Source organism: Alosa pseudoharengus, unplaced genomic scaffold (genome assembly GCF_046254945.1).
Source record: "Alosa pseudoharengus isolate Yale_2024_CS ecotype anadromous, Long Island Sound unplaced genomic scaffold, YU_APseudo_1.1 YU_APseudo_1.1_scf_2, whole genome shotgun sequence".
Lineage (NCBI taxonomy): Eukaryota > Metazoa > Chordata > Actinopteri > Clupeiformes > Clupeidae > Alosa > Alosa pseudoharengus.
The window spans coordinates 43525629-43549887 of NW_027468663.1; the positions used below are offsets into that span (position 1 = coordinate 43525629).

Consider the following 24259-nt stretch of genomic DNA (forward strand, 5'->3'; position numbering starts at 1 on the left):
ACATTGTTGATGTGTCTCAACACGCCACAACAACAATAAAAACAAGTCTTCATAATAACAATAACCATAGACATATACTATAACTGTAAAGAGAATTAAGTAATGCTATTTATGCTAGAATAGAGAACATAGGTAAAACATTCCACCAATGAGGAATCACAGAAGAAAAGAGTGTTGACTGTGACCTTTTAGTATTAATGGAAGGCCGACACAGCAGACACTCATGAGAGGACCGCAGTAATCGAGATGGGGATAAAAGCTCACTACACATGCAGGTAGGCCTGCTAACATTGTTTTGCAATAGTCCAGTTGGGGGAATTGTGGCACATACTGCATGAGATAGGGTCTGATCTTGTGACAAGATGGATGATGATATGTTAGGAAATATCTGGATTGGCTGGGAATAAAAGAAACTCAGTTTGACACTGAGCTGAGGGTGTCAATCTTTCATGCAAACCGAATTATCCCTGAAAATATAATTTAATAAATAAATTCACTAAAAAATATAAATTGGTATTTGAGTCAAACGTCATTCATTTCCGTAAGATTCTGGGCCCACGGTTTCTTTTGACTGACAGCTTCTGACATAAACACAATAAAGTTTCAGAGTAAAAGTACTCTGATAACTTTTAATAAATCGACAGCACCAGTGGTACTTTATTTAACTGACTTTAATTAAAGACGAGGTCAGCAATCGTATGCGATTTCAAGCCCATGACATTTGTCCATGACAAGCCCATGCTACAGTAGCTGCCCATCCCGTGAGTACACTAAAAAAACCTGTCTCATAGGCAGCCCAGCCTCTCAAAACCAGAAACAATCAAATTGGGGGCAGCCTGTCCCCCAAACAAAAGCTGAACACTGTGTGACGTTTTTCTGGGAATACTGTAGAGAGTGTTGAGCTACCATCTGGTGTGTTTTGGTTGGCCCTTGTTTAAAATATAATGTATGTTGTTTTGGACAAGAGCATCTGCTAAGACATTTCAATATAAATATAAACAAATGCCACATCATACACAATCGCTGACTGCACCTTTAAGCAAGTAACTCGTAGTTTATATCCTTATTCGGAGGGTCCCGTGGTTGCAGGGGAGTCATCAGTTACTGACTGAAGTATTCAGGGCAAGTTTGGCTGGTGAGACTTTGGCAAGCATGAGGCCTCACACTAATGGGTAAACCAAAGTCAACTTACACTCGTTGCAAAATGAAAGCTCCTGAGGTGGTCCATTTGTTATTGTATGTTATGCAGGGAGGTGTAACTATAAATAACCTAGATTGCACACTGACAGCTCCCATTGGCTCTGTCAATACCTGTTGCGTCATGTTAGGACAACTAGGCCCTCTTGATCGGAAAGATAGCCATGAAGGCTGTGACACAGCAACAATGAATCCAAAATAACTTATAAAACAACAAAGTCAGCCCAAATCCAACGGTACGCTTACGAACTGCACCTTTCATGGAATTGCACAACGCGGTGAGGAAGAGGAGATGTAAAGAGAGCCGAGAGCCGAGAACCAAGAGCCTACCGCCGTTTCCACGGCAACGTAGCATCAGTTTTTTTTTCCTCTGACATTTGGCAACAAGTTATTTTCTCCCTCATGTCTGCTGTTCATCCTCCTTACAGATAAGCTACAAACAGAAGCCTGCACGTGTGTCACTGACATACCAAATCTTGGATAATTCCTCTTGGCCGACAGACATCACGGCTCACCAGTTCTAGAATGGCCTACACTGGGCCTACCGGTAGGCCGACACCTAGACAGCGAGGCCATCTCTGAGGGATGAGAGGCCAAGAGGTTGATGTGTAAGAGGGCGTACACAACTGGAAGAGTTAAACACAAACTGAACTCTACAAAAGACTCCATTATCCTTGAAAACACAGGTCAGGTAGAGAGAGGAAGAGCAGGTAAGGTCAGGTCTCCAGAGCATTCTGAGAGGGTGGAACTAACACTGTTCACCAGAAAAACTGATAGAAACCCAGTTTTCCACCACAATCACAGGTCTATCCTCCTAAACAAAGACATCTCTTAAGCTGCTGGCCATGTCTCGTTTGTCAGAGCACTTATGCACTTAAATTGTTGTTCTTTTACTTGACATTTGCTTGTGGCTAATAGGGTAGTCCTAGGGGTTTAAATATGTTTTACTATCTAAATTGACATATGCACCAACACAAACTCCTTGAAGGCTACTGTCAGGTTTAGTCTACTTCGTATCTGATTCTGATTCTAATTATTAAGTATAAGTATACTCTTTTGATCCTGTGAGGGAAATTTGGTCTCTGCATTTATCCCAATCCGTGAATTAGTGAAACACACTCAGCACACAGTGAACACACAGTAAGGTGAAGCACACACTAATCCCGGCGCAGTGAGCTGCCTGCAACAACAGCGGCGCTCGGGGAGCAGTGAGGGGTTAGGTCAAGGGCACTTCAGCCGTGCCTACTGGTCGGGGTTCGAATCGGCAACCCTCCGTTTACAAGTCCGAAGCGCTAACCAGTAGGCCAAGGCTGCCCCCTAATTATTTGTCTGTTGTAGCCTATAAGAACAGTGTCATGTAGCCTAACGCTTCAGTCATACAGGCTTTTTTTGCCTATTCTTCATCGGACTGTCGCTTAGACTTCAGGAAATCGATTGTAAAACTCAGATTTAGTCTACCCTATTTTATGGTCATGGAATGTGTTCTGGATAGGAAAAATACCTGGCAGTCATGTTACAATGGCTAGACTACTAGGCCATGCCATTCTTAATGGTCTCCGGCCATAATTGCCTGCACTAAATTAAATGGCCAGTCCGTGGTGTCCATAGGTTTGTTTGCACGTCTGCGAGTGTAGAAGGCCACAAAGGTAGACTGCTGTGCTGTTGATCTAACTCTGTAACATTCGGAAACAATGTTACTATGAACTGCAAACTAAAGGCGCTTTTATGAGCAAAGTTTTCACTCGGATATGATAGGATGAAAGGCTTTGGCTTAAAATAAGTGATTGCATTGCCCATTGTAGCCTATGTGTGAGACAAGAGAATGAAGACGTGTACACGGAGACAGTTAGTCTCCCTACCGAAACGTCCTTTTCAAGTGTCCTTTATGTGTTGTAGGTGGCGTTGAGCCATCTGTCAACGTCATGTCTGTAGAACTGTGCTCTTGAAGAGACCGTAAACGACTTTGGCTCTAGTCTGCAGGAGACCTCGTCACTGAGACACTACTGCTCTCTGCTGGTGGTGATAATATAGAAGTAGGTCGATTTGTATTGAGGTGAACCTACCTACAGTACCACTGACCAATCCAAGTCTACATGGCATCTAAATGTCAGCTGCTGTTGCCAGGGTTGAAAAAAAGACACACCAGTAATAAAGACATGGATAAAATAATATTTAACTTCAGTTACACATCAATAGACGGATTGTGATATTTCAGTTCACATGAAAAACTTAAAATGCTGTGAATGCCTAAAAACCTACAAAAATACCCTACTTTTAAAACAAGAATCAACAATTCATTACCAAATCCAAGGAAAATTTCAAAGCTTTGTATCAAACTTGAATCCATCCACAAGGCCAATCAACCAAGTAGTCAGAATCAGAAATGAACGTGAATGGGAGTAGAGCCCAAGGTGAATTACACACAGGAATCTGCTAGTACATGCGCACACACACACAGGCAGTGAGCACACTAGGAGCACAGCATGCAGAGGTGCAGATGAGAGTCCACACACACCCTTTGAGCAGTGGGCAGACACCAGGGACCCATTGCCCAGGGAGCAGGGCGGGGTTAGCTGGCTTGGGTGTGTCCCCCCACCCATGTTTTCTCTATTCTAGAAATATGAAAATGGCAAACCTCTTAGTCACAAGGGCCCATTAAGGCTTCATGATACACTACACTGCCTGAGGGTAAGAAGTCAAAACGGCAAGAAAAGTATTTTCTAATAAAGTTCTTTATTTCCATTTGCATTTAAATAGACCAACAAACCATTAAAAAACAAGAAAAAAATAAAATAAAACTTATAGATTGGTAAGTAAAAGGAGCGCCCATAACTTCCACGTGCACTTGAACAAGAGTGTGAGAAGCTGTAAACCTTAAAAGTGATGACTAAAGAGCCCAGGGGCCATGACAGTATTTTTTAAAGCATACACGTTTTGTTGTTGCTGCTGCCTTTGTGTTTTGTTGGGAGTGTCCTGAGTTGAAAAACACAAGTACGATCCAAACAGGGAACAGGTCACACCAGTCTCTCTGTTGCTAAGAAGAGGGAAAGGAGGTAGGGTAGAGACACAGCTTGCTCTCACAGAGTAAGGTCAACCCACTCTCCAGTATCGTTGAATTCAACGTGAAAAGGAAAGGACATTAAGAGTGTCAGCATTTCAGCTCTTAACACTCTCAAACATCTTTAAAAAACTAAAAAAAAAAAAAAAAAACCAAGTACATTGTCCATGGTTCTTGGGTGGGCTACAAGCACCCCTCACCCAGCATCTGATCGGAAAGAGTAGCAGGGAGAGGAAAAGTTGATGCCATCAGTGACTCAATACCATCCACAATCGCTTGAGAATAAAGATTCAGGAAACCCAATCCATCGCTAGCACCAGCATGAAACCTACACACACACACACATTAAATAAATTCTCATTATGATAAAAACACAATATGGGTACATAATTTGTGTATAAATCCATTTTAAACTGGAATTCAATCAAATCGATAAAATCATTTCCACCAAGTTTGTTTCCCCCTATTTGTCCATCTATCATTTAGAGATGCCCGTCCGACACCCACGAATCAGGCAAACAAAACAAGCACACTAATATACGAAGAGTAACAATGGCGACAGCAAAACATGAACTTCGCTCAGCCTACCCCATCTGACCCACATCATTATCTCCACCACACAAAAAAAATGGAAAAATGAAATGGAAAACATCAAACCCAGCCTTGCCAGTGGCTTAAGCTATGGTTCCTTTTTGAAGTCTGAAGCTGAATGATGTGGTAGTGTCATGTCAAGACCCCTTCCGACTCAGGACAACACTCCTGCATGAGACAGATCTATTCTTTTATGTGTGGTGGGTGGTAGGAAAAACACACACACACACATTGATAGCACTCTGCTCTAAAGAAAAATGTCCTTTTGTATTGTTTCACCCCACTACAGTTGAGGCCATTTCAGCAAATTGATGGGGTTTGTCCTTTCTGACTGGAGGGGCATTAGGGGAGCATGGGGATGTAGTGTTCCCAGCAGACTCCAGATGATTCATACTTTTCCACTCTCACAATCGCTCTTTCTGCCAGTGAGAGAGAGAGAGAGAGAGAGAGAGAGGGAAAAGAGAGATGGAGAGAAGGGCTCTCCAAAGGCCATAGGTACGCTTTCCTTTCCTTCACCTTACGCTGGCCTTCTGCTTGCTTATGCAGTTTGTTGTCGTCCTGTGGTTTACCTAGATAGGATGCTCCCAGATAATTCTGGTAATATGGTTTTGTTCTGGTGAACGCAAAAGAAGCACTCTGACCTGCAGCGCCTCAGCAGTGAAAGGTAAACACACACACACAAACGTGGGAAGAGTGGGGGGCGCAAAAGGGCATATCAACACAGGCCAGAGAACACGCAGCATGGAAAACCCTGGAAGGAGGGAAAAAAACCAAGAGGAAGGGATGAATAATGGGATGCCACTTGTTCATCGTCTAAAAAAGATGATAAAATAAAATAATAGGAAGAGGAAAAGATCATAAACAAAAAAGGAATAATATTAGAAATAAACTCTAGAAATTTCTGTAGTCCATTTCAACATCGGTCTGTCCACAGCAGGAGGGGGACAGAGGGGGCATTGCATGCTCGTCTGTGTGCAACAGGTTGTGTATGTGTGTGTGTGTGTGTGTGTGTGTGTGTATGCATGTTGGCATTAGTATCTGTGGTAGAAGTCCATGAGTGTGTATACGGGTGGGACGGGAGGCAGGGGGCGTTTGTGTGTGTGTGTGTGTGTGTGCTTATGAGATGTTGCAGTTAAGTGTGTGTGTGTTGTTTATTTTTTTAGGAGGGGTTAGGGGGGTGGGGGTGGATGAAAGACGAGCCGGTGAGTTGTCATGACTCCTCGTTGCCGGAGTCGTCCTCGGCATAGCAGCAGTCATCCTCGTCCTCTTCCTCGAGGTCGTCATCGTCATAATAATCATCGTAGAGGAGGTCGGAACCCTCGTCGGGGGCGGGGGCTCGCGTGCGTATGCAGTACTCTGCCAAAGTGGTGGGTACCTTCACACCGTCGCGGTCAGCGTCAGCCTTGGTGGCCAACACCTGTTTCCTGTGGACACAGACAGAGGGAAGAGCATGGTTAGCTTCATATAACCCCTGTCTATACGTATGGTAATTAAACGCAAAGCAAAAGTGCATATAGAACATAATGGCCACCAATACAGGTTACTGAGTCTGTGGTGGCTTTTCAACATGAGGTCTAGAATTTTCACCAAATTTTTGAAACTTGGATCTTCACTTCAGAAACTTGTTAGAAGTCTCTTATGTGTACCTCAAGCCTTTACACAGCATGTTGACTAGTTCACTATTTTGGAAAAAGAACAGCCACCCTCATTGTATGCCAATGATTACAGTATTTATTAGCGTAATCACAACGTGGTATACGAAGAGAACAATAAAGCTCCACATTCAGCAGTTTTACAAGTATTTTAACATATTGTGTTTTAGTCCATAGTACTTTGTTGCCTGTGTGTGTGTGTTCGTTCTCACCTGATGATTTCGCCGTACTCACGCTCCTTGCCCTTGCTGTCCCTCCATTTGCGGTACATTACAGAGGCGTCCACGTTGGCCGGGGAGAACGTGTTGGGTTCGTTCAGCAGAGATATCACACTCAGCAGGATGGTCCTGGGGGGTTAGAACTTCATCAGCACTTAGTTTGGATGCACAACTCCATACACTACTTAGACAGGAGAATGTTTAATAGCATTTCCCAAATACAAAGGGGGAAAAGTCCAGTAAAGGACTTCACAGTGAGGGATTGTTTCTTATAAGAACCAGCTTGTCAATGTGAGCTAGTCAAATGGTGGGCATAGATGAACTGAGAGAAACAACACTATACCAAGTACATTTAAAAAGAGCAACCTTTTTTGGGGGGGCATTTTGGTTTGCCATCATTTAGTCACACCATTAGGGCACAGGTATAGTGGGATATTGGTGTTTTCAAAGTTAAATAAGCACACACATTCACTAACTCAATTATATTCTTCAAAATAATATACATGCCTCTACAGCAATATGTGTGTGAACTCTACTGGAAAATACAACAATGACTTACCAGTATTTTTTATGGAGCTATATTGATCCCTTTATAAGCCCTTTACTTCTCTATCTAAATAGCAATCGCTACCAACTATAAAGTGCCATTGCTGGTAATAATCTGTTTTGATTCGCTGAACCATTTATGAAAAAAAGAAAGAATTTCCCATAAGATCACTTTGAATAAAAACATCACTGATACTTTCCAGAGCCACTGCTTTAAAAACTTTTTTTTTCCAGCAGAGTCTAGGCTATCCAGATCATTTCATGTATTAGTACTAGCATTGATTTTATTTAGATTTTTAAAGAATTAAAATATAAATAGCGTATTATAAAAATTCTTACATTTTGACATGTATCTCCATCTCTATCTTTAAACATCCAAGGTCAGGGAAAAAGATCTCAATAAAGGGCATCATAACATGTTCAACCACTGGAGTAATTTATGTAATCACATGTCCATGTGGGAAAGTGTATATAGGGAAAACGACACGCCAGCTTAAACAACGCATAGCGGAGCATAGGAGCACAATTAGATGTAGAAACGACACATACCTGTTAGCATGTCACTTTATTGAAATGGAGCATACTGTTGCCTCATTGCGCTACATTGGTATTGAAAAAGTCGAGAAACCTCGTCAGGGTGGTAATTTGGACAGAATCCTTCTACAAAGAGAGGCTGAATGGATATATAGATTGGGCTCTCCAGCACCTCATGGTCTTAACACTGAATTTGATTTAAAATGTTTTCTATGATGAGATGTATGATTGAACGTATGCTATGATGTATGTAATGTAAACACATTTATAATATTTTTCATACATAGTGTGTTCATAAGTGTATATTTTGCATGTCTGCACCACTGATCAAAACCACACCGTGTTGCAGCAGCAAGTAGGGGTGGGCGATATGGACAAAAAATAATATCTCAATATTTTTTGTGATTTTGACGATAATGATAATTAGTCGATATCCTTTAAAAAATGTTTTGTTAAAGTCTGAGTTACTTTACCGCTAATTATTTATGAATAGCATCATTACAATAATAACCAATAACCTAACCTGTGACTTTTTAACCAAATCAACCAATGCATTGTCACTCTATGACATTTCCAATTCTGCCCCCACTTGGGTGTGTGGCAATGACATGGTCTAGCCAGCTACATTAAAGATGAATAGGCCAACAGTTTCCCAAGAGAAAGTCTGAGGCTGAAGTTCCTTTCAAACCTTTACATAGGATTCACTGTAAAACTAAGCAGACCAACAGAGTACATATCAGTTATTTCCTTCTATGTTTTGTTTAAGAGCACTAGCCTTCCAAGAGGCTACTATTCCAAGTTACAGAATAGAAACTAATGCGTTAGCTTATGGCTAATGTATATGAGAAATCCCATAGAGATGCTAACGTTAGCATAATCGGTAAACGTAGATATTTACAGCGAACTTCAGTCCATTTACAAAAGAGTTACTTGAGAATAGTTCTTTGTTTACAACTGACTATTAAAATACTCAAAGGCTAATGTTTTCTCTCCATATAATACCATGTAGGAAAAACGTGACTCATCAATGCTACTTGAACAGATACTTGTCAAAAGTAGCCGCATAAAATCCCAAGTAGGCTACTCTCGCTGCACAAAATAAACATTAGGCGTGCGTGGGATAACGTAGTGATCACGTGACACTTGCTCTGCTGCAGCCAGGGGCTTCTCCCTCCTGGGAATGTATGAGTCTTCAATGCGTGATTTCGAGTGTTTTTTCCCCATAAGTAATTTAAATACTCGATAATGTCAAATTGCACATCGTTAAAACATCAATCACGATATTATCGCAGACGATATATATCGCCCACCCCTAGCAGCAAGAGCCTGCATTTTGTCATGTGGATTTGTGAATGGACTCCTGACACGCCCCCAATTAACACCTGTCCAATCAAGAGACTCATGTGTAACATAAAGGAATCCTGAATGACTTGTGTTGTGTGTGAAAATGACCCTAATGAAGGCGCAAGCCGAAACGTTGGTTTAATAAATAACTGCATATTGAAGTTCTGAGTGTGCCACGACACATTTCACACACACTCCAAGTCTTATTTACCATCATGAGCACCTCACAAGGTGTGCGTTTACCATCATCAAACAAATATGTATCTCACCACAGCAAGCTCATAGCTCTATATGCATTTCATGTGTGTGTAGGGCAGACTGTCCTGAATCTGGCAATATCATTGCCATGGTGGAGGGATTCTCTGGGGCTGAGCAATTTAGACATATGTGGTGTGCGCCTTACATAAATAAATGCAATTTTTTATTTAGTGATTAAAAATGACCTTTCTGCGCTTCATATCTGACACGAACTGATCTGACTTGACCTGAGTTTACGTGTTAGCCTGGCCTGTGTGTGCCTATGGTGTCTGCACTCATGATTCTCTACAACTTTTTACTGCATTGCCATGAACAAAGTAAAGGCAAAAAAGGTGTTTCTTTGTCGAACAAATTGGGATGCAATGTGAGCCTTGAATTGGATGCCATGCAGGAATTTGCTAGGATCTCAAAACCGGATTATGAACATTCTTTGCCATAGAGAAACACACAATAGCGTTGGATTATAAACATGCTTTGCCACAAAAACGTGAGGTAAGTCGAGCTATATGAAGTTATTATTTTGCTGTCACTTCGTCTGTTTTATAACCCAGAAGGATGTACTCGGTATCAAATGATAGCTGTGTCTCCTCTTTCATCTGACATGTGTGGCATATCTATCCGATCACATGTCTGCGAGTAATTCAAACAAGAGTAATGGGTGTGCAGCGTTGGTTTTTGTACATGACGTTATTATTTTGCAGTCACTTCGTCTGTTTTCATAAGCCAGAAGGATCGACATACTTGGTACCAATGGATAGCCCTGTATCTCCTCTTTGATCTGATGCTTGCCATATCTATGCGTTCACGGGTTAGTGAGTAATTCAAACGAGAGTAATGGGTGCGCAGGTGAACGCAGAGAAGTAGACTGTAAATATGATGCAATTTGATTTAGTTTCATGATTTTTCTTAATTTTCATACTTTAACGTACAGACAAGTGCGTGGTCTCGTTGGAAAGGCCCACTTCTGCTCTGTTTCATCTCGCTGCGATGAACAGTTGCGGAGCAATGTAACAGAGAAGAAAGGGTGTGTTTTTTGATGCACCTTGCTTCAATCGGGTTCTAAGAAATTCTACCATCTAGTGGTTGGGAGTTATATAGCAACCAACCTCTCAAGCGCTGCTTCGTTTACAACTACGGGAGCAGTCACACATCAAAAGTGGCAATAGTTCTGGACTCCTGGAAGCATAAACTTCTCTCTGAAAGTGTAACTCTCGCCAAAATGCATCCTAGGGTGTTTTTGTGAATGTATATAAGTCTAACTTTCATTTAAAAGCATAATTACGTCTGAAGCTCCACTTAAGCTTGTCCGTGTTGTCGTTTTTGGGTCAAATGGAGTTTTGAATGGGAATCCTAGCAGCACTATTTTTTGATACATGGTCGCGTCAAAATGTGACAACCAATGAGAAAAATCAGCGAAGAAATGACTTAAGTTTAAGTTAAAGAGCGGCCCTTCAATGTCTCTGTGCTTAATTACTGTTTTGGCGAGATCAACTATAAGATTCGATGACAATTACTGGCTTGATATGTGAATGTGAAGGACTAAAAGCTTTCATACAGGGGAGCCTTCAACAGGTATTATTCACACACAAACAAACATCTACTTTGGATCAAACAATACTTAAAAATTACATTCAAACAGTGAATAAGAACAGGCTTAATGCTGAAAGCCAAGTTCTCACAGAAACATTTTAGTGGTCTTTCAAAAGTTGTCATTAGAACTAAAGCTGAAGCTGTTGAGGGGAGTTCAGGCTACCCTGGACAATCAGGGGTCAGAGATACCACGCAGGGAGCGGGGGATGGGAAGGCCACATGTAGAAAGAGCAGAGGGTGAGGGGACTGACGCCAACTTCCTTTCACACTCAGCAGTATGTCGTCAACAGGAAACCATAGTGTGTGCGTGTGTGTGTGTATGTGTGTGTGTGTACGTGTACACAGCCAAACACACATAAAATACAGACAGGCACATATGTATTAAAGAGTTCCTGTCTCCGCTTTCATCACAGTGTCTTTGTGGCAACGGCTTGTTGTTGCTTTGGTATACTGTAGAATACATTGGGATAAGCCTGTCTCTATGGTCAGGATATCAGAAGAAATTAATAGATGACAGTTACCAGTGTAATATAGGGAGGGACGATTGAAAAAGTCATAAATACGATTTATTTATGCTGTGATTAAATCTGACTAAAACCACAATCCGAGATGGGATGGATGGTTTTAGGATAGATTTGCAGGTGGTGTGATGACAGCAACTTTCAATGCTACTCATACTGATGCACATTGCACAGAAAGCGGTCCTCATTATTTTTTTGTAAACATAGGTCTCAGAATAACATCACTTCTGTATTTCTGTCTCCTGCCTATCGTCATAAATTGGGCAGCAATGGCGTGAGTGTGACCAGATGCTCTGCGAACTGGCGTGCGGTATTAAACACAGCCATATGCAAATGTACTGTATCTTTATGGGGACAACAGCAGCACTATGTGGGCAAAATATAAATTGAAAACAATAGTTTCAATTAGCCTATAGCTAAAGGGAGTGATGGGATAATTGGTGTAACCCACTTCAAGTGAATTATGCCTAGACAGACAAACGGTGTCAGGCTGGGTTATTGCACGCAGAGAAGGGTATGTATCCTCTTATCTAACTCTGGGGTAGACGGCAAATAATTGGGTTTCCTTTAATCCAGTGCCCTAATGCAAAAGCAACGACATACGTAAAATTAATCTAAAATAGCAGAATATCTAATTCCATTTTTCTTGTGCAACGCCATTTCATATTTCAGCTTTATGTGAGAATACACAGTCACGTGAGTTTTCATTTCTGTTGGGATGCCTTCAGTTTGCAGTTTTCCTGAATCACAAGACTGTAAACCTGACCCGTGGTGCTGACAATTGGTATCAAGATGACTGGCCCTATTGTGATGTTTATTTTATAAAAATGTGTGCTGTTTGTTAACTGTAATTTGTTAACTGTAATTTGTGCACTGTGTTTACCTGACGTTTTGTGTGGGGTTCCATCTCTCAGAGGGCAGCTCTCCGCTCTGGGGGTCGTCCACAGGAGGGTGCAGGATGGAAATGCACACATCACCGTTCTGAAGTGGACACACCCATGCCATTATCACAACAACATTAGAACCCAAACATGGAACAATCACAGGCAACAGCAAAAAGTCAAATCACACAGTGACTTATCATTTGGCAGAACTATACACAAAAGAACACCATTCTATGGGGATATAGGTACTAGTCTTTAGTCACAATTTGAAGTACTCAAACATGGACTAATTCCAGTCAGAGACAACAAATCAATCAACTATCATGAACTAATCACAGATAATGATCACAGTGGTTCAAAACAGACCCTGTTATCAGATTGGAAAAAAGGCTGCGTGTTCCATCTGCGTGAAAAATAAAGTCCTCACCTAAATCTCAAAACTCAGCTGTTTAACATGTATATCTATTTGAACTTCACACATACTGGTCTTACAACCATGAATGGACACTAACAAACTTGATTTGGTACTGAAGACTGTGCTCGGTTTCTGTGTATCTATGATGAAAGTAACCATGTTGTAGTCAATGAATGCCATGACAACTTCAAAATTCATCTCATTTCCGTTGCCCATTTACTAACTTCAGCTACTGCGAAACAGGACTCTGCAAGTCCATCTTTGTTCAAAAGAACACTCGAGACGTGATAATAATGAGCGATAATGACAGCCCGAAACCACCACACGGCAGACCTGACTAACATGTGGCCCCGGTGACAAAAAATCCCCTGAGGCCCTGTTTGAGTTCTCTGCTTCCTGGCCTGAGCCTTGAGAGGAAGGACTCTCACGTGCGGTGTCTGAAACATGCCAGAACATCACCATCCACCTCCAGTTATCCATGTAGGCCCTTAGGCTCAGTCACGACACCCCCTACCCCTCCCTTATGCCTATAGTCAGCCTACTCCCCGCCCTAAAGTAGAGCAGAGTGGTTGCAACACAACTAGAATGGTATCCTTTCCTAGAACAAAAACAAACTCCACTGGCTCTAATCCCCAGGCTGTGGCTTAAGGACAAAGACATTTTTTTGGTTTGTGGTACTTTTGAGGTCGTCTTCCCTAAATGGAGATTTACTTAACAGGTGGTCTGATTTGGCCAGGACACCGTACAGGGCCATGTCCTTCAAGACACAACAGAAATCATGCTGTCACTAGTGTATGTGCAATGTTGCTCTTACCTCATAAATGTTGGGGTGCCACATTTTGGTGAGGAAGCGGAAGGCTGGGGGAGAGTAAGGGTAGTCGATGGGAAACTTGATTCGGGCCTAAAAAGGCAGTGGGGAAACATAAGGCAAACACAGACAGACGAACTTCAGTTTCATTGTCAGGCAAACAAGACAGCTCTACCCTTTCCAGTTAAACCAGCTCTGAGACAAAAACAATTTCATCACAAAACCTTTCAACAACTCCCTGTAGGTAAGTAGTTCCTAAATCTTGACACCCCACCTCAAATATTTATTAAGGTCATAAAACCACTGATTGCATCAGTGATCAATGAAATTATTTTTTGTTTCTTTTTTTAATTATTATTATTATTTTAATAATAATAATAATAATAATAATAATAATAAGTATATACATAGACACAATTGCTCTTTTAAAATACAGTCTCTGCTCTTCAGGGGTCGGGTTCTGGTGCAAAAATGTCTGGCACATGACCTGTCAGGCGGCCCCTGGGGATGGATCGCAGCCCCTGGGAGCTATTCAGGTCTGGGCAAGGAGTCCCAATCTGCCAGGGCCGAGTGTTGACATTACAGAACCTGCCAAGTCCAATGTACGACTAAAAGTAAACAAAGGCGAGATCTGAACTTTCCTCGTTATGACCTACTTTATTCCCTAATCCGGAGGTTACGGCATTCCTGCCTCTGTTCTATTATTGTCCTAGAATTAGTTCATATGTTAGTGACAAAAAAGTTATGTATTTAACTTGACAAGAGTTTTACCTTATGCATCTAAATTTATTTTGTTTTTTAGAAAACACAAGTAGATGCCAAGAGAAAGGGTCAATGTGTCCATTGTGTGGATATTCGCTGAGAGCTATCCGTTTCAGAGGTGTTCCTTTCTTTGAAGTTGCATTTCAAGTACAAAAGTATAGGCTACCATGTAGTGATTTTACACGTAGTGTACAAAAAATGTACATAATTCAGATAGCTGCTAATGTAATTGAATTGATGGCACAGCATCAGTAACACATTGTGTCTGTTGGTAAACACTAATAAACAAAGGATCTGACGATATGCTTCCTGGAAGTAGTGTGGTTATTAGCCAATTATTCTTTTGTTGAACACTGCTCTGAGAACTAGGAACAAAGACTGCAGCTAGATAGCTGACAGCCTATCCAGCTAGCGAAGCATTACCTACATAGTGTTACCTAAGGTTTAGGCGGAAGAAACGTATTTTTTCCAGTTCGAACAAAAGTGGTTACGTTAAGGCAGGCTATATCAATACAGGGCTGATATTGTGTCAACCAAGCAACTGGCCACAAAGCCAGCTAACGTTAATTAGAAGCCAGATAGCAAGCTACCTTAGCCTACTATTTATAGCAGGTGAGAACAGCTAGCCACTGGTATCTAAATATAGCGTCTTGGCCCGCTAGCAAGCGGAGGAAAACGAAATGCCCGTTAACATTATATAGATATAAAACAATAAGTTAAATTAATGTTACCTTAAAATATCCCCCTTCATAATGTGTGTTGGGGGGTCCGAAAATGGCTACTTCCCAGTTGTACAAGTCTGCTTCGTCCACCAGTGTTATTTTGAAACCTTCGACTGGTTCCTCTTGAAGACTTTTCATTTCAAGCATTAGTGCCTTTTGCGAGCTCGCAACCTGAGTATGACTGTGTTGAGCCATGTTACAAAGATATTTGGCTGGTTATCTAACTTGGAACCAATTAGATGCAATTGTCAGTACTGTTTAGCTAACGTAGCTAGCAAGCCAGCCAGCCAGCCAGCTATATTTGCTAGCGAACCTAGCTTCTATACAAAACCTTCTTTGTTTGTTTGGAGTTCTCGTTTCGGTAGCACTATAATACGAGCTAAGAAGGTATAGCTCGGAAAAAAATACACTATGCCGTGTCTCACAAATTGTCGCTGGTAGTCAAAAAGTCAGTCAAGAGTTGTTGAACAAAGGGCAATTACTTGGCCTGATGTCCATGAAAAAAACAAGCTAAAACAACCAATGATCACCCGTAGGATAATTAGCTAGGCTAACAAATATCGACACGATTACTTTTCTGAGCCGAACAGAGCTAGCCAAGCTAGCTACAAAGCAAATAAATGTCTACGTTTTAACACTAAACCACTGGTAATGGACGTGCCGAGATTAACCGATATCTTTATAACACAACTAGCCAATCCTCTACGTTACGCGTAAAATAACAGAGAATAAAAACCACCAACTACTCGCGTTGAGTGATTAGAGACATCTGAACCGACGCAAGTGTGTTGGCTTGGTGTATTATGAGTGTTTTCTCTCTTCGCTACTGGTCAATAAAGAGCGCCTTGAACACTGGGAAATGAAGTTCATTCAAACATACGTTTCCTCCTTTTGTTTAGGAACTGTTGTGTTGGAAATATAACACGCTTAAATATCACCAAAGCAAACATTTTATTTATTATTATTATCATGATTTTTTATTTGTTTGCTTTGGTACTGTATATTTTCCCGTTTGTTTCTTATATTGAGTTAAGTTTGTCCTATTATTTATTTATTATTATTACTATTGTTTGGTTTCTTGTTTGTCTGTAAAGCACTTTATGTTCTGTGCTTGAAAAGTGCTATGTAAATAAATTGCTATTATTATTTCTCTAAAACAAGCTCTAAATTAATTTAATGTAGGCTATTGCCCAACATCTATGCTAAAAACTGGCCTGGGGAATTTTCTCCTGAAAACGTATGTTGTACAACAGTAGCTTAGAAGGACCTTGCTTTGCTTCATTCCAAAGCTCTGATGATCCACTATTGAGATCTACACAAAGCCATTTCTGTTCCTGTCCCCCACTTGTAAGAAAGTAAGTTGTAGGCCTACACAGACAAACACAAAACCCTTTTATTTGATTCAACATTTTGTGCAATTAAATGAATGTGACAGCAAGCACAGTTTTTTCTTTATCTTTATGCACAAAGCATCTGGTAACACCTCAGGCATTCAGGGGATGTCAACACTTGTGACACTTTAGCTTGCAACACCCATAGAAATTCAATTTTGTGTTCAAGGCTTGTTGGTCCAGGGTCGTCCCACAGTGACAGTCATCTCTATCTTATCTGAGCGGTCAGGGTCTGTACATCAGATATGTTCGAAGCTTCAAAGTGTCTTTCTTGTCTTGTTTTAGCAGTGGACTGCTGTGGTTGTGCTCTCTTGGTCTGACAGACATTAACAGCATGCACACACATATACAAACATGCAGTTTACACATAGTCTCTCTCTCTCTCTCTCACACACACACACACACACACACACACACACACACACACACACACACACACAAAATGAAAGTGTTCTGAGCCCCAGCTGTTTACCCCCATTTTGACTCGACACATTCAGCCTTGTGCATCAGTTTGAGGTCATCTTACTGTGGCGTGGGGGTTGGGGATTTTGGGGGCAGCTGGTGTCGGACGACCAGTAACCAGTATAAGGGCTGCTGGTTACACACAAAACAGCCCCAAACACCCACAACCCTACCATAAGCCCATGTCCTCCGTGACTCTCCCCCACTAGCCACACCATTCACCCAAGAAAAAGGGCACAGCATAGGGCATGGCCTCAGAATGAACCAGTGGTATATCACATACCAAGATATACCCCACATGCCTCTTACCAAACAGGCCCCCACCCTCTCTCTCTACAGGCCACCCTCACCAGGGGAGTTGGAGCCGTGCCATGCCATGCCAGATGCCAGGCCAGGTATTTGCCCTCAGGCGTAGCCCAGGCCACCCTCCTCGGCGTGGCTGCGCTGGTGCAACTTGAGGGAGTTCAGGTGGGAGTAGGCCTTGCCGCATTCCAGGCAGCTGTAGGGCTTCTCGCCAGTGTGGCAGCGCTGGTGGGAGATGAGGTGCGACGTGCAGTAGAAGCGCTTGCCGCAGGCCGTACAGGTGAAGGGCCGCTCCCCTGTGTGGATCCGTTGGTGAATCTTCAGGTAGAAGTGCGTGGTGAACGTCTTGCCACACTGGCCGCAGCGTGACCTCTTGCCCCCGTCACGACCCTCCACGGGTTCCCCACCAGCACCGACGCCCATGGACGCAGATGGGTGCTCGGCTGGGCCATAACCGCTGGTGACATCACAGTGGCGATGCGGGAGGGGTGGGATGGGAGGGGGAGGGTCCTGATGGTGGGAGGAGAGGAGGCAGCGCTGGTCTCGCTGGAGCACGTGTGCCAGCGGGGGGTGGGACATGGGGTGTGGCTGCTGAAGGAGGTGGGGCATGGGCAGCGAGGAAGGAGGGGCCTCCTGCGGGTGGTCTGCGGTCAGGCCCGTGTCCCTGTCGGCGCTGCAGTCCTCCCAAGTGCCGTAGAGCTTCGGGTCAGCAGGGGCACGCTGACCCAAGACCTCTGCGGCACGAGAACACACACATGCAGAAATCGATACATACAGTCACAGGCAGATACAGATACGCATGCATGCACCCACACACACATGACCACACGTGAAATGGATACATATACACATTCACACATACAGGGGGACAGAAAGAGAGAGAAAGAATGGATACATGGATATTGGCACATTTATATGCAAAGGTATGTAAAATGCAAATCTCATTTTATTCCACATATCAGTGCAAATATCTTGCCAAATTTAGAAATGAAATGAAATACCTACATCTGGAATTTAATTTTACTCATAAGCACAATTTCTGACAAAACAGAAATGACATTTCATTTACATTAAATTTAATTTTCAGTCAGTTTAAAGCCATTTGTATTTTATGAGAATATTATAATATTTACAGAAATGGCTTTAAAGAGGTCTACATTTTTTAAAATAATTTATTTTCCACCCAGAAATATCTCCTATGTATGCGTGTGCATACACGCAAACAAACAGACTAATCTGTGAGGAAATGTGTGTCCTGATTATGCTGTGGCTAAAAAACAGTACATATCACTTAGTAGTACACTGCATGCTGTACACAGCAGTGATGTTAAATATAAATTGTAGACTAGAAAAAACTAGAAAGATTAGAACTGTTTTGTGCACCAAGATTAAGCATTCTGATTGGTTTGGCAACAAAATTCAGCAGGTGCAGCTGGAGTAACCTTTCACATGACATCAGAACAGCTTCTGCGACCTTGCATTACATTGTCCAAAGATTACACTTCTAGGTTTGTGTCACGTCTGTTTAATCTACTGTTGCCTAGCAGCTGTAAGTGTCAGCGAGTTCAACAAAGAGGCAAACACCTCTGCTCCCTGTCTTCTCACGTGCGTTCTCATACACCACCTAACACAGCACCTGTGAGACCCCATACCTTCTCCAGGTGTGTTTGTCGTGTCTACCTCCTCCTCCCAGCAGTCTTCTCCATCTACCTCAGCACCACCTGTGAGAACAGAAGCTCTGGTTAACATACGAATACCTTACCAAACGTAAGTGTGTGATCGTGGGTGTGCATGTGTGTGTGTGTGTGTGTGAGTGTATTTGTGCATTACCATCAGCCTTGTTCCATGGCTCCTCTTCAGACTTCTCCTCTTTGATCTGAAAAGGCCCTTGCTCTTCATCTTCCTCATCGTCCTCCTCCTCCACATCCACCTGGCATGTCACAACAGAGGCAAAACAAAGACAATCAGACCACACTGTCTTAAAAACACCCAGAACAGTTAGCAGTTTTATGAGCACAAAGGGGAAAACTGGGGGCTGGACTGTGTTCAGGGGGTAAATACTAAAGATAAATAGCAAAAACTAAATTTAACAGATCTGCTATCTCCACCCAAGTTGCCACATCACTCCAGGTTTTGTAAAGTCTTTTCTCTTGTCTTTGTATTTCACCTGTTTCCCCCTGACATCAATGTGAATGGGTGACATCCTTGACATTTCAGCTCTAAAAATGCAGGTCATGAATTCACCACGTCAACATTATTGTTGCATGGCCTGTAAGAGGCGCTGATGGACAGAAAACACCTTTAAATCCATTTCCTGTCTTAAATTTGGCCCAGCGAATCATACCTCACTCACAGACTGTAAATAGGCGGAGCTCCGCCTAGCTACAATCTTTGCCTCAGCGCTTCACTTGTCACTTGTCATAGAGACAATAACATTTGTTCATCTGATCATTTCCTTTTTTCAAGTCCTCCTTAAACCAACATGGACTTAAAAGGCAAAGAGGAAAGCTCAACGTTGTGGGATGCGTGATGTGTGGCTACTGACCAATGAAACAAATGCTGTAATTAATTTGAGATTAATTTATTTCTTCTATTTTTCAGTGATACAATGTAAAAACGCTATTGGCACAATCAACAATCAAGCAAATTTATACTATACAAAGTGTCACAGGATACAACAGCAATGCACAACTGGCTCAAAACAACACACCCAGGATTTAACCATAAACAACTGGCAGGTGGGAGGCACAACTAGCCTGGCTAGCGCCACCACTTCTCAATGAGACGTGGTCTGGGAACCAAGCGTTCATTTTCTCGTATTTGAAAAAAATGCCCAGATCCGTTTATTGGGTGCCACGGATGTCTATCAAATGCGTCTGTGCATAGCTCATCATCGTCTTGATTTCCCCCTTGTTCTGTGATTGGTCTCCTATCTCAGGCGAAAATGTGCTCCATGGTCTCCAGGCTGCCTTAGCAGCGTGAATCAAATCGCGCACAAGGCAGCATGGGAACACCCATGCTAAGGCACAACACCCGTCTGATCCGTAAAGGCCTTCCTTCAACGGCGCAAAATGCACTGCCAGTAGCCAACAACTGTGAAACACAGCAACCTGATTGCTAAACCAAAGAACTTAAGCATCTAGAAACATCACCAACAAAGCAGGGGGGGGGGTGGCAAGCAAACACACTGAAAGAATAATGTGGTCCTACAGGTACATAGGGTTATGCAGAAGGAAATGTACCTTCTCTCAAACAACACTAGATAGTATAGGCTCTACTGTCTCATTACACTGGTCATACAGCAACATTGCAAAACTCTTACAGGAGGTGGTGATGTACACAAATCTGTTGGTGAAATAAAAAACAAATGCAAAGCAGTAGGCTGTGTCAGATTTACTCTTATATCACATCATGACATGTGGTAACTCTGGTAAAACAGAATGAACTTTAGGAAATAATCGCATACCTCAAGAGAGAATGAGTGCACAATCGCATCTTTCCACTCTGCTGCAGGGCCTCTCTCGGTCATAGCTGGACCAGCCCAGCTGGAGACGCCAACTGTATAGTGTTAAAAAAGAAGGATTGAAATAGGCCAAGATCAGGTAAAATTGTTTCCTGTCAAAATAGTATAAAGAGAGAATGAACAAATGCAATTTCCTCATTCAACATGTAAAAACGTTTAATTCCTATTTTGATGTTGTCATAATGGTTATGCACTATCCTAAATCAGTAGGCTAGCAGACATGTAGTCCAACCATATAGCCTTGTTTTCACATTCACCATAAAATATTAGGCTACCAGAGATAAGGAGTGCCTACATTGTGCAGACTTTTGCGTTACTGAATATCCATTTATTCTGTTTGTCTTACTATTGGATACATCTATGCTGATGCTCTCTGTCACTGGCTGTAGTGCATGACTGTAGCTTTCAGCCAAGAGAACGCTACAGCTACCAGCGAACCTTGTCATGGCGCCACCTGTATCTTCCTTGGCTAAGAGCTGTTTTGCATCCTGCCAGTATGTGCGCCATTGTTCCCCTCCCTCCGCATAGCCTACACAATGGGCCCTCCCTCATTCCCCATCTGTGGAGGTTTGTTGGTGATGGAAGGGTGCCGTACACTGAACGACACCCTTACACCCCCACCCGTACACTTATAATAGAACTTGAATTTCCCCTTGGGGATCAATAAAGTATCTATCTATCTATCTATCTATCTCTATCCATCTAATATATTCTGTAAATACACTGGATATATCTAAATTATTCTTACTACTGCTACTACATATCCATATTTATTCTGCTCTTATAAGGTTACTGCTTATACACTGCACATATTTATATTTAATGTACTGTAAACCACCTTCGTTAGCCAACTGTATACTAGTCTACTGCACTTTATATCTTGTGTTGTCTATGCACCACCTGTTTATAGTTTGAAGGCTATATCACATTGGACTTCTCTGCTTTTTTGCACTTCTGATTAGACAACACTGCATTTCGTTGTCGTTGTAGGCTACTTGTACTCTGCATAATAACAATATTGAATCTAATCAAATCTAATCTAATCTTTTATCACGGTGGCTTGAGTATGTTGGTATTGTCTGTTTTCATTCGTGTACATACAGCAAAGTTGCATTGTTAACATTTAATTTAATTAAAGTATCGGTCTGCCAAAGCAGAAGTAGAAGAATGTTGTCCGCACATCGTGTAGGCCTATGTGCCCGTCAGTGTGATTGGTCGATTCCCTCCTGCGCTTCTTCAACTACTTTCCCTTACCTTTCCCTCCAACGTGTCTGTTGTTTATGGTCAGCTTAGGCTACTACTTCGTTCGGGTTGAATATGGCGAATTGTCAGCATTTAGTCTCTTCGTAACTTCTAAGATATATATAATTCATATATATATATGAATTATTACCTTGCTCACGCGACGCCCCATTATTCACTTGGATTCCAACTGAACGCAAGTTGACTGAAGACTTGTTATCTTGTGCTTGAGCTTGTCGAGCCGATTTCAACTCATTTTCTGTCAGTTGCAGTCGCCTCCAGAGTGCCTCAATCTCCCTTTCTCGTCTGGATATCTCTTGCCGTAAAAGAGAAGAGTCGTTGTCGATTACTTTGCTCATCTCAGCTAGTGCTGATTTGGCGAAGACTTCCATAATAGAGGCTAACTGAGTCTGTATATCGACTGGATTTGACATCATGCATGTGATGTGTAGATTTGGAATGAATTATGTAGGCTTAATACAAAGGTTTGCACGCTGTTGTCGACTAGCTTAAGCACTGTTAAATGGTTGCCGAATTCGCAACAAAATTAACCGGATCGACCGAAGACACATACAAAACCGTTCACATCGTAGCCTGTTTAACAATAGTTGTTGTAGTAGGCTACTACGAGCTGTGGTTAGCTAGAATCACATCACACTGTTCTAACACTGTTAGCCTACTCAGAACGACATCGATGTATCTCAAATGTCCACTGTCATAGGCTACGTTGCAATATCAATGTAATTGTTGGCTGTGGACAAACTTAAAAGGATGAAATCATTAAGCATCTACTGTTACAATGTTTGTCTGTTATTTCCTATTTGTGACGATGGGAACAGTGCCATGCGTTTGCATAGGACCAATAGAATTTGCATCTCAAACTAGATACCCGTAATGATCGAAAAAGATGCGCAATTTTATTCTAAAAAGTCAGGGGCCTCTGTCTCATAATGGGATTACAAAAATATGGAATCACCACTCTTGGCAAAATATGGAATCACCACTCTTGGAGGATGTTCATTCAGCTGTTTATTATTATTATTATTATTATTATTATTATTATTATTATTTTTTTTTTTTTAAATACAAATCACAGATGTTCCTCAAAAATATATTTCTGTAACAGATAAACATTCTGGCTTTGTGAACATTCTGGTTTGTTCCAAAACATTTGCAAAAATGTAGTGATTTAAGGCAATGTATTTATTAATCATGTAGGAATTATTCAAGATGAAATAATCACAAACCTAAAATATCATAATTAGTTCTCTGAGGCATAGACTTAACTAATGTAGAACAGTATCCATCAATCAGGTTTCAACTTTGTCAAACTGCAGTTTGCAATACGTCATTGACATAGATAGATACATAGATAGATAGATAGATAGATAGATAGATAGATAGATAGATAGATAGATAAATAGATACTTTATTGATCCCCAAGGGGAAATGTAAGGTCTCTGTAGCATAGACATCACACACAACATGCACTTACAGCTGGAAAAGTAATATACTTATAAAAAAAACTCCACTGTACAATAGAGACAGTAGAAGATAAACATGATACAAAAATACTAAATACTAAATATGCTATATAAACTAAATCAAAGTATCAACATAGTGTGCTTAAGGATGATCAAGCTTGACAGGGCAGGGACTGAGGCTGTAATTCAGTGTACAGCTGAGGATGATTGCTTCCTTGTTGTCCCTGTCAAGGGTGCCATGGTCGTGGACCCCTTAACAGACACAAGCAAGATGCAATATACAGTTGAAAGGGTGGGGATTGTAATATGGACATATAAGAGAATAATGTATAATGTAGACAAGATAATATAACAAAACTATGTGAGTGCAAGAATAGGTTGAGGTAAAAGGGTTACAGCCCGTCAAGTATTGAGTAAAAGGTAGGCCTATTAAGCATCAAGTATGGCCACAGTCCAGGAGGGAGGGAGGGGTTGTGCAAATGTGCTATATAAATGTGCTAATATAGCATGTAAACAGACTATGCAGAGAAGTCTATCTCTCCTCTACCCTTAAGTGAAGCGTTGAACAGTTCAATGGCCCTGGGGACAAATGACTTCCTCAGTCTGTCAGTTGTGCTGTGGAGTGGATGACATTCATTGTCCAAGATGCTGATCAGTTTGTTCAGGGTCCTTTTGTCTGATATTGAAGTGATGCACTCAAGTTCGGCTCCCACGATAGAGCCAGCTTTCCTTACCAGCCTATCTAGTCGCCCAG

General features: G+C 41.8%; 2 protein-coding genes across 2 annotated transcripts; both read right to left on the reverse strand.

Moving 5' to 3' along the window:
- Nucleotides 1-4570: 4570 nt before the first annotated feature.
- LOC143134585 (ubiquitin-conjugating enzyme E2 R1-like) lies at nt 4571-15909 on the reverse strand. Its single transcript, XM_076295079.1, has 5 exons — nt 15110-15909; nt 13623-13709; nt 12393-12490; nt 6711-6845; nt 4571-6270 (listed from the first exon to the last, which is right to left on the reverse strand). The coding sequence occupies exons 1-5, from the start codon at nt 15293-15295 to the stop codon at nt 6057-6059; spliced, it is 720 nt and encodes a 239-aa protein (XP_076151194.1). The 5' UTR covers nt 15296-15909; the 3' UTR covers nt 4571-6056.
- A 570-nt stretch (nt 15910-16479) lies between these two features.
- On the reverse strand, nt 16480-22844 carry LOC143134586 (uncharacterized). The gene is made up of 5 exons (XM_076295081.1): nt 22173-22844; nt 20723-20814; nt 19087-19186; nt 18909-18977; nt 16480-17990 (listed from the first exon to the last, which is right to left on the reverse strand). The coding sequence occupies exons 1-5, from the start codon at nt 22456-22458 to the stop codon at nt 17359-17361; spliced, it is 1179 nt and encodes a 392-aa protein (XP_076151196.1). The 5' UTR covers nt 22459-22844; the 3' UTR covers nt 16480-17358.
- Between the last annotated feature and the right edge of the window lie 1415 nt (nt 22845-24259).

Excerpts from the sequence above, each read along its gene's own strand:
- LOC143134585 (XM_076295079.1), bottom strand. The coding sequence starts at position 15,295 with ATGGCTCAACACAGTCATACTCAGGTTGCGAGCTCGCAAAAGGCACTA. Across the intron at positions 12,491-13,622 it reads GGCACCCCAACATTTATGAG|AACGGTGATGTGTGCATTTC; the intron begins GTAAGAGCAACA and ends TGTCCACTTCAG. Across the intron at positions 6,271-6,710 it reads GAGTACGGCGAAATCATCAG|GAAACAGGTGTTGGCCACCA; the intron begins GTGAGAACGAAC and ends CTGTGTCCACAG.
- LOC143134586 (XM_076295081.1), bottom strand. The coding sequence starts at position 22,458 with ATGATGTCAAATCCAGTCGATATACAGACTCAGTTAGCCTCTATTATG. Across the intron at positions 20,815-22,172 it reads TGGGGCGTCGCGTGAGCAAG|TTGGCGTCTCCAGCTGGGCT; the intron begins GTAATAATTCAT and ends AACACTATACAG. Across the intron at positions 17,991-18,908 it reads GACAAACACACCTGGAGAAG|AGGTCTTGGGTCAGCGTGCC; the intron begins GTATGGGGTCTC and ends CTCGTGCCGCAG.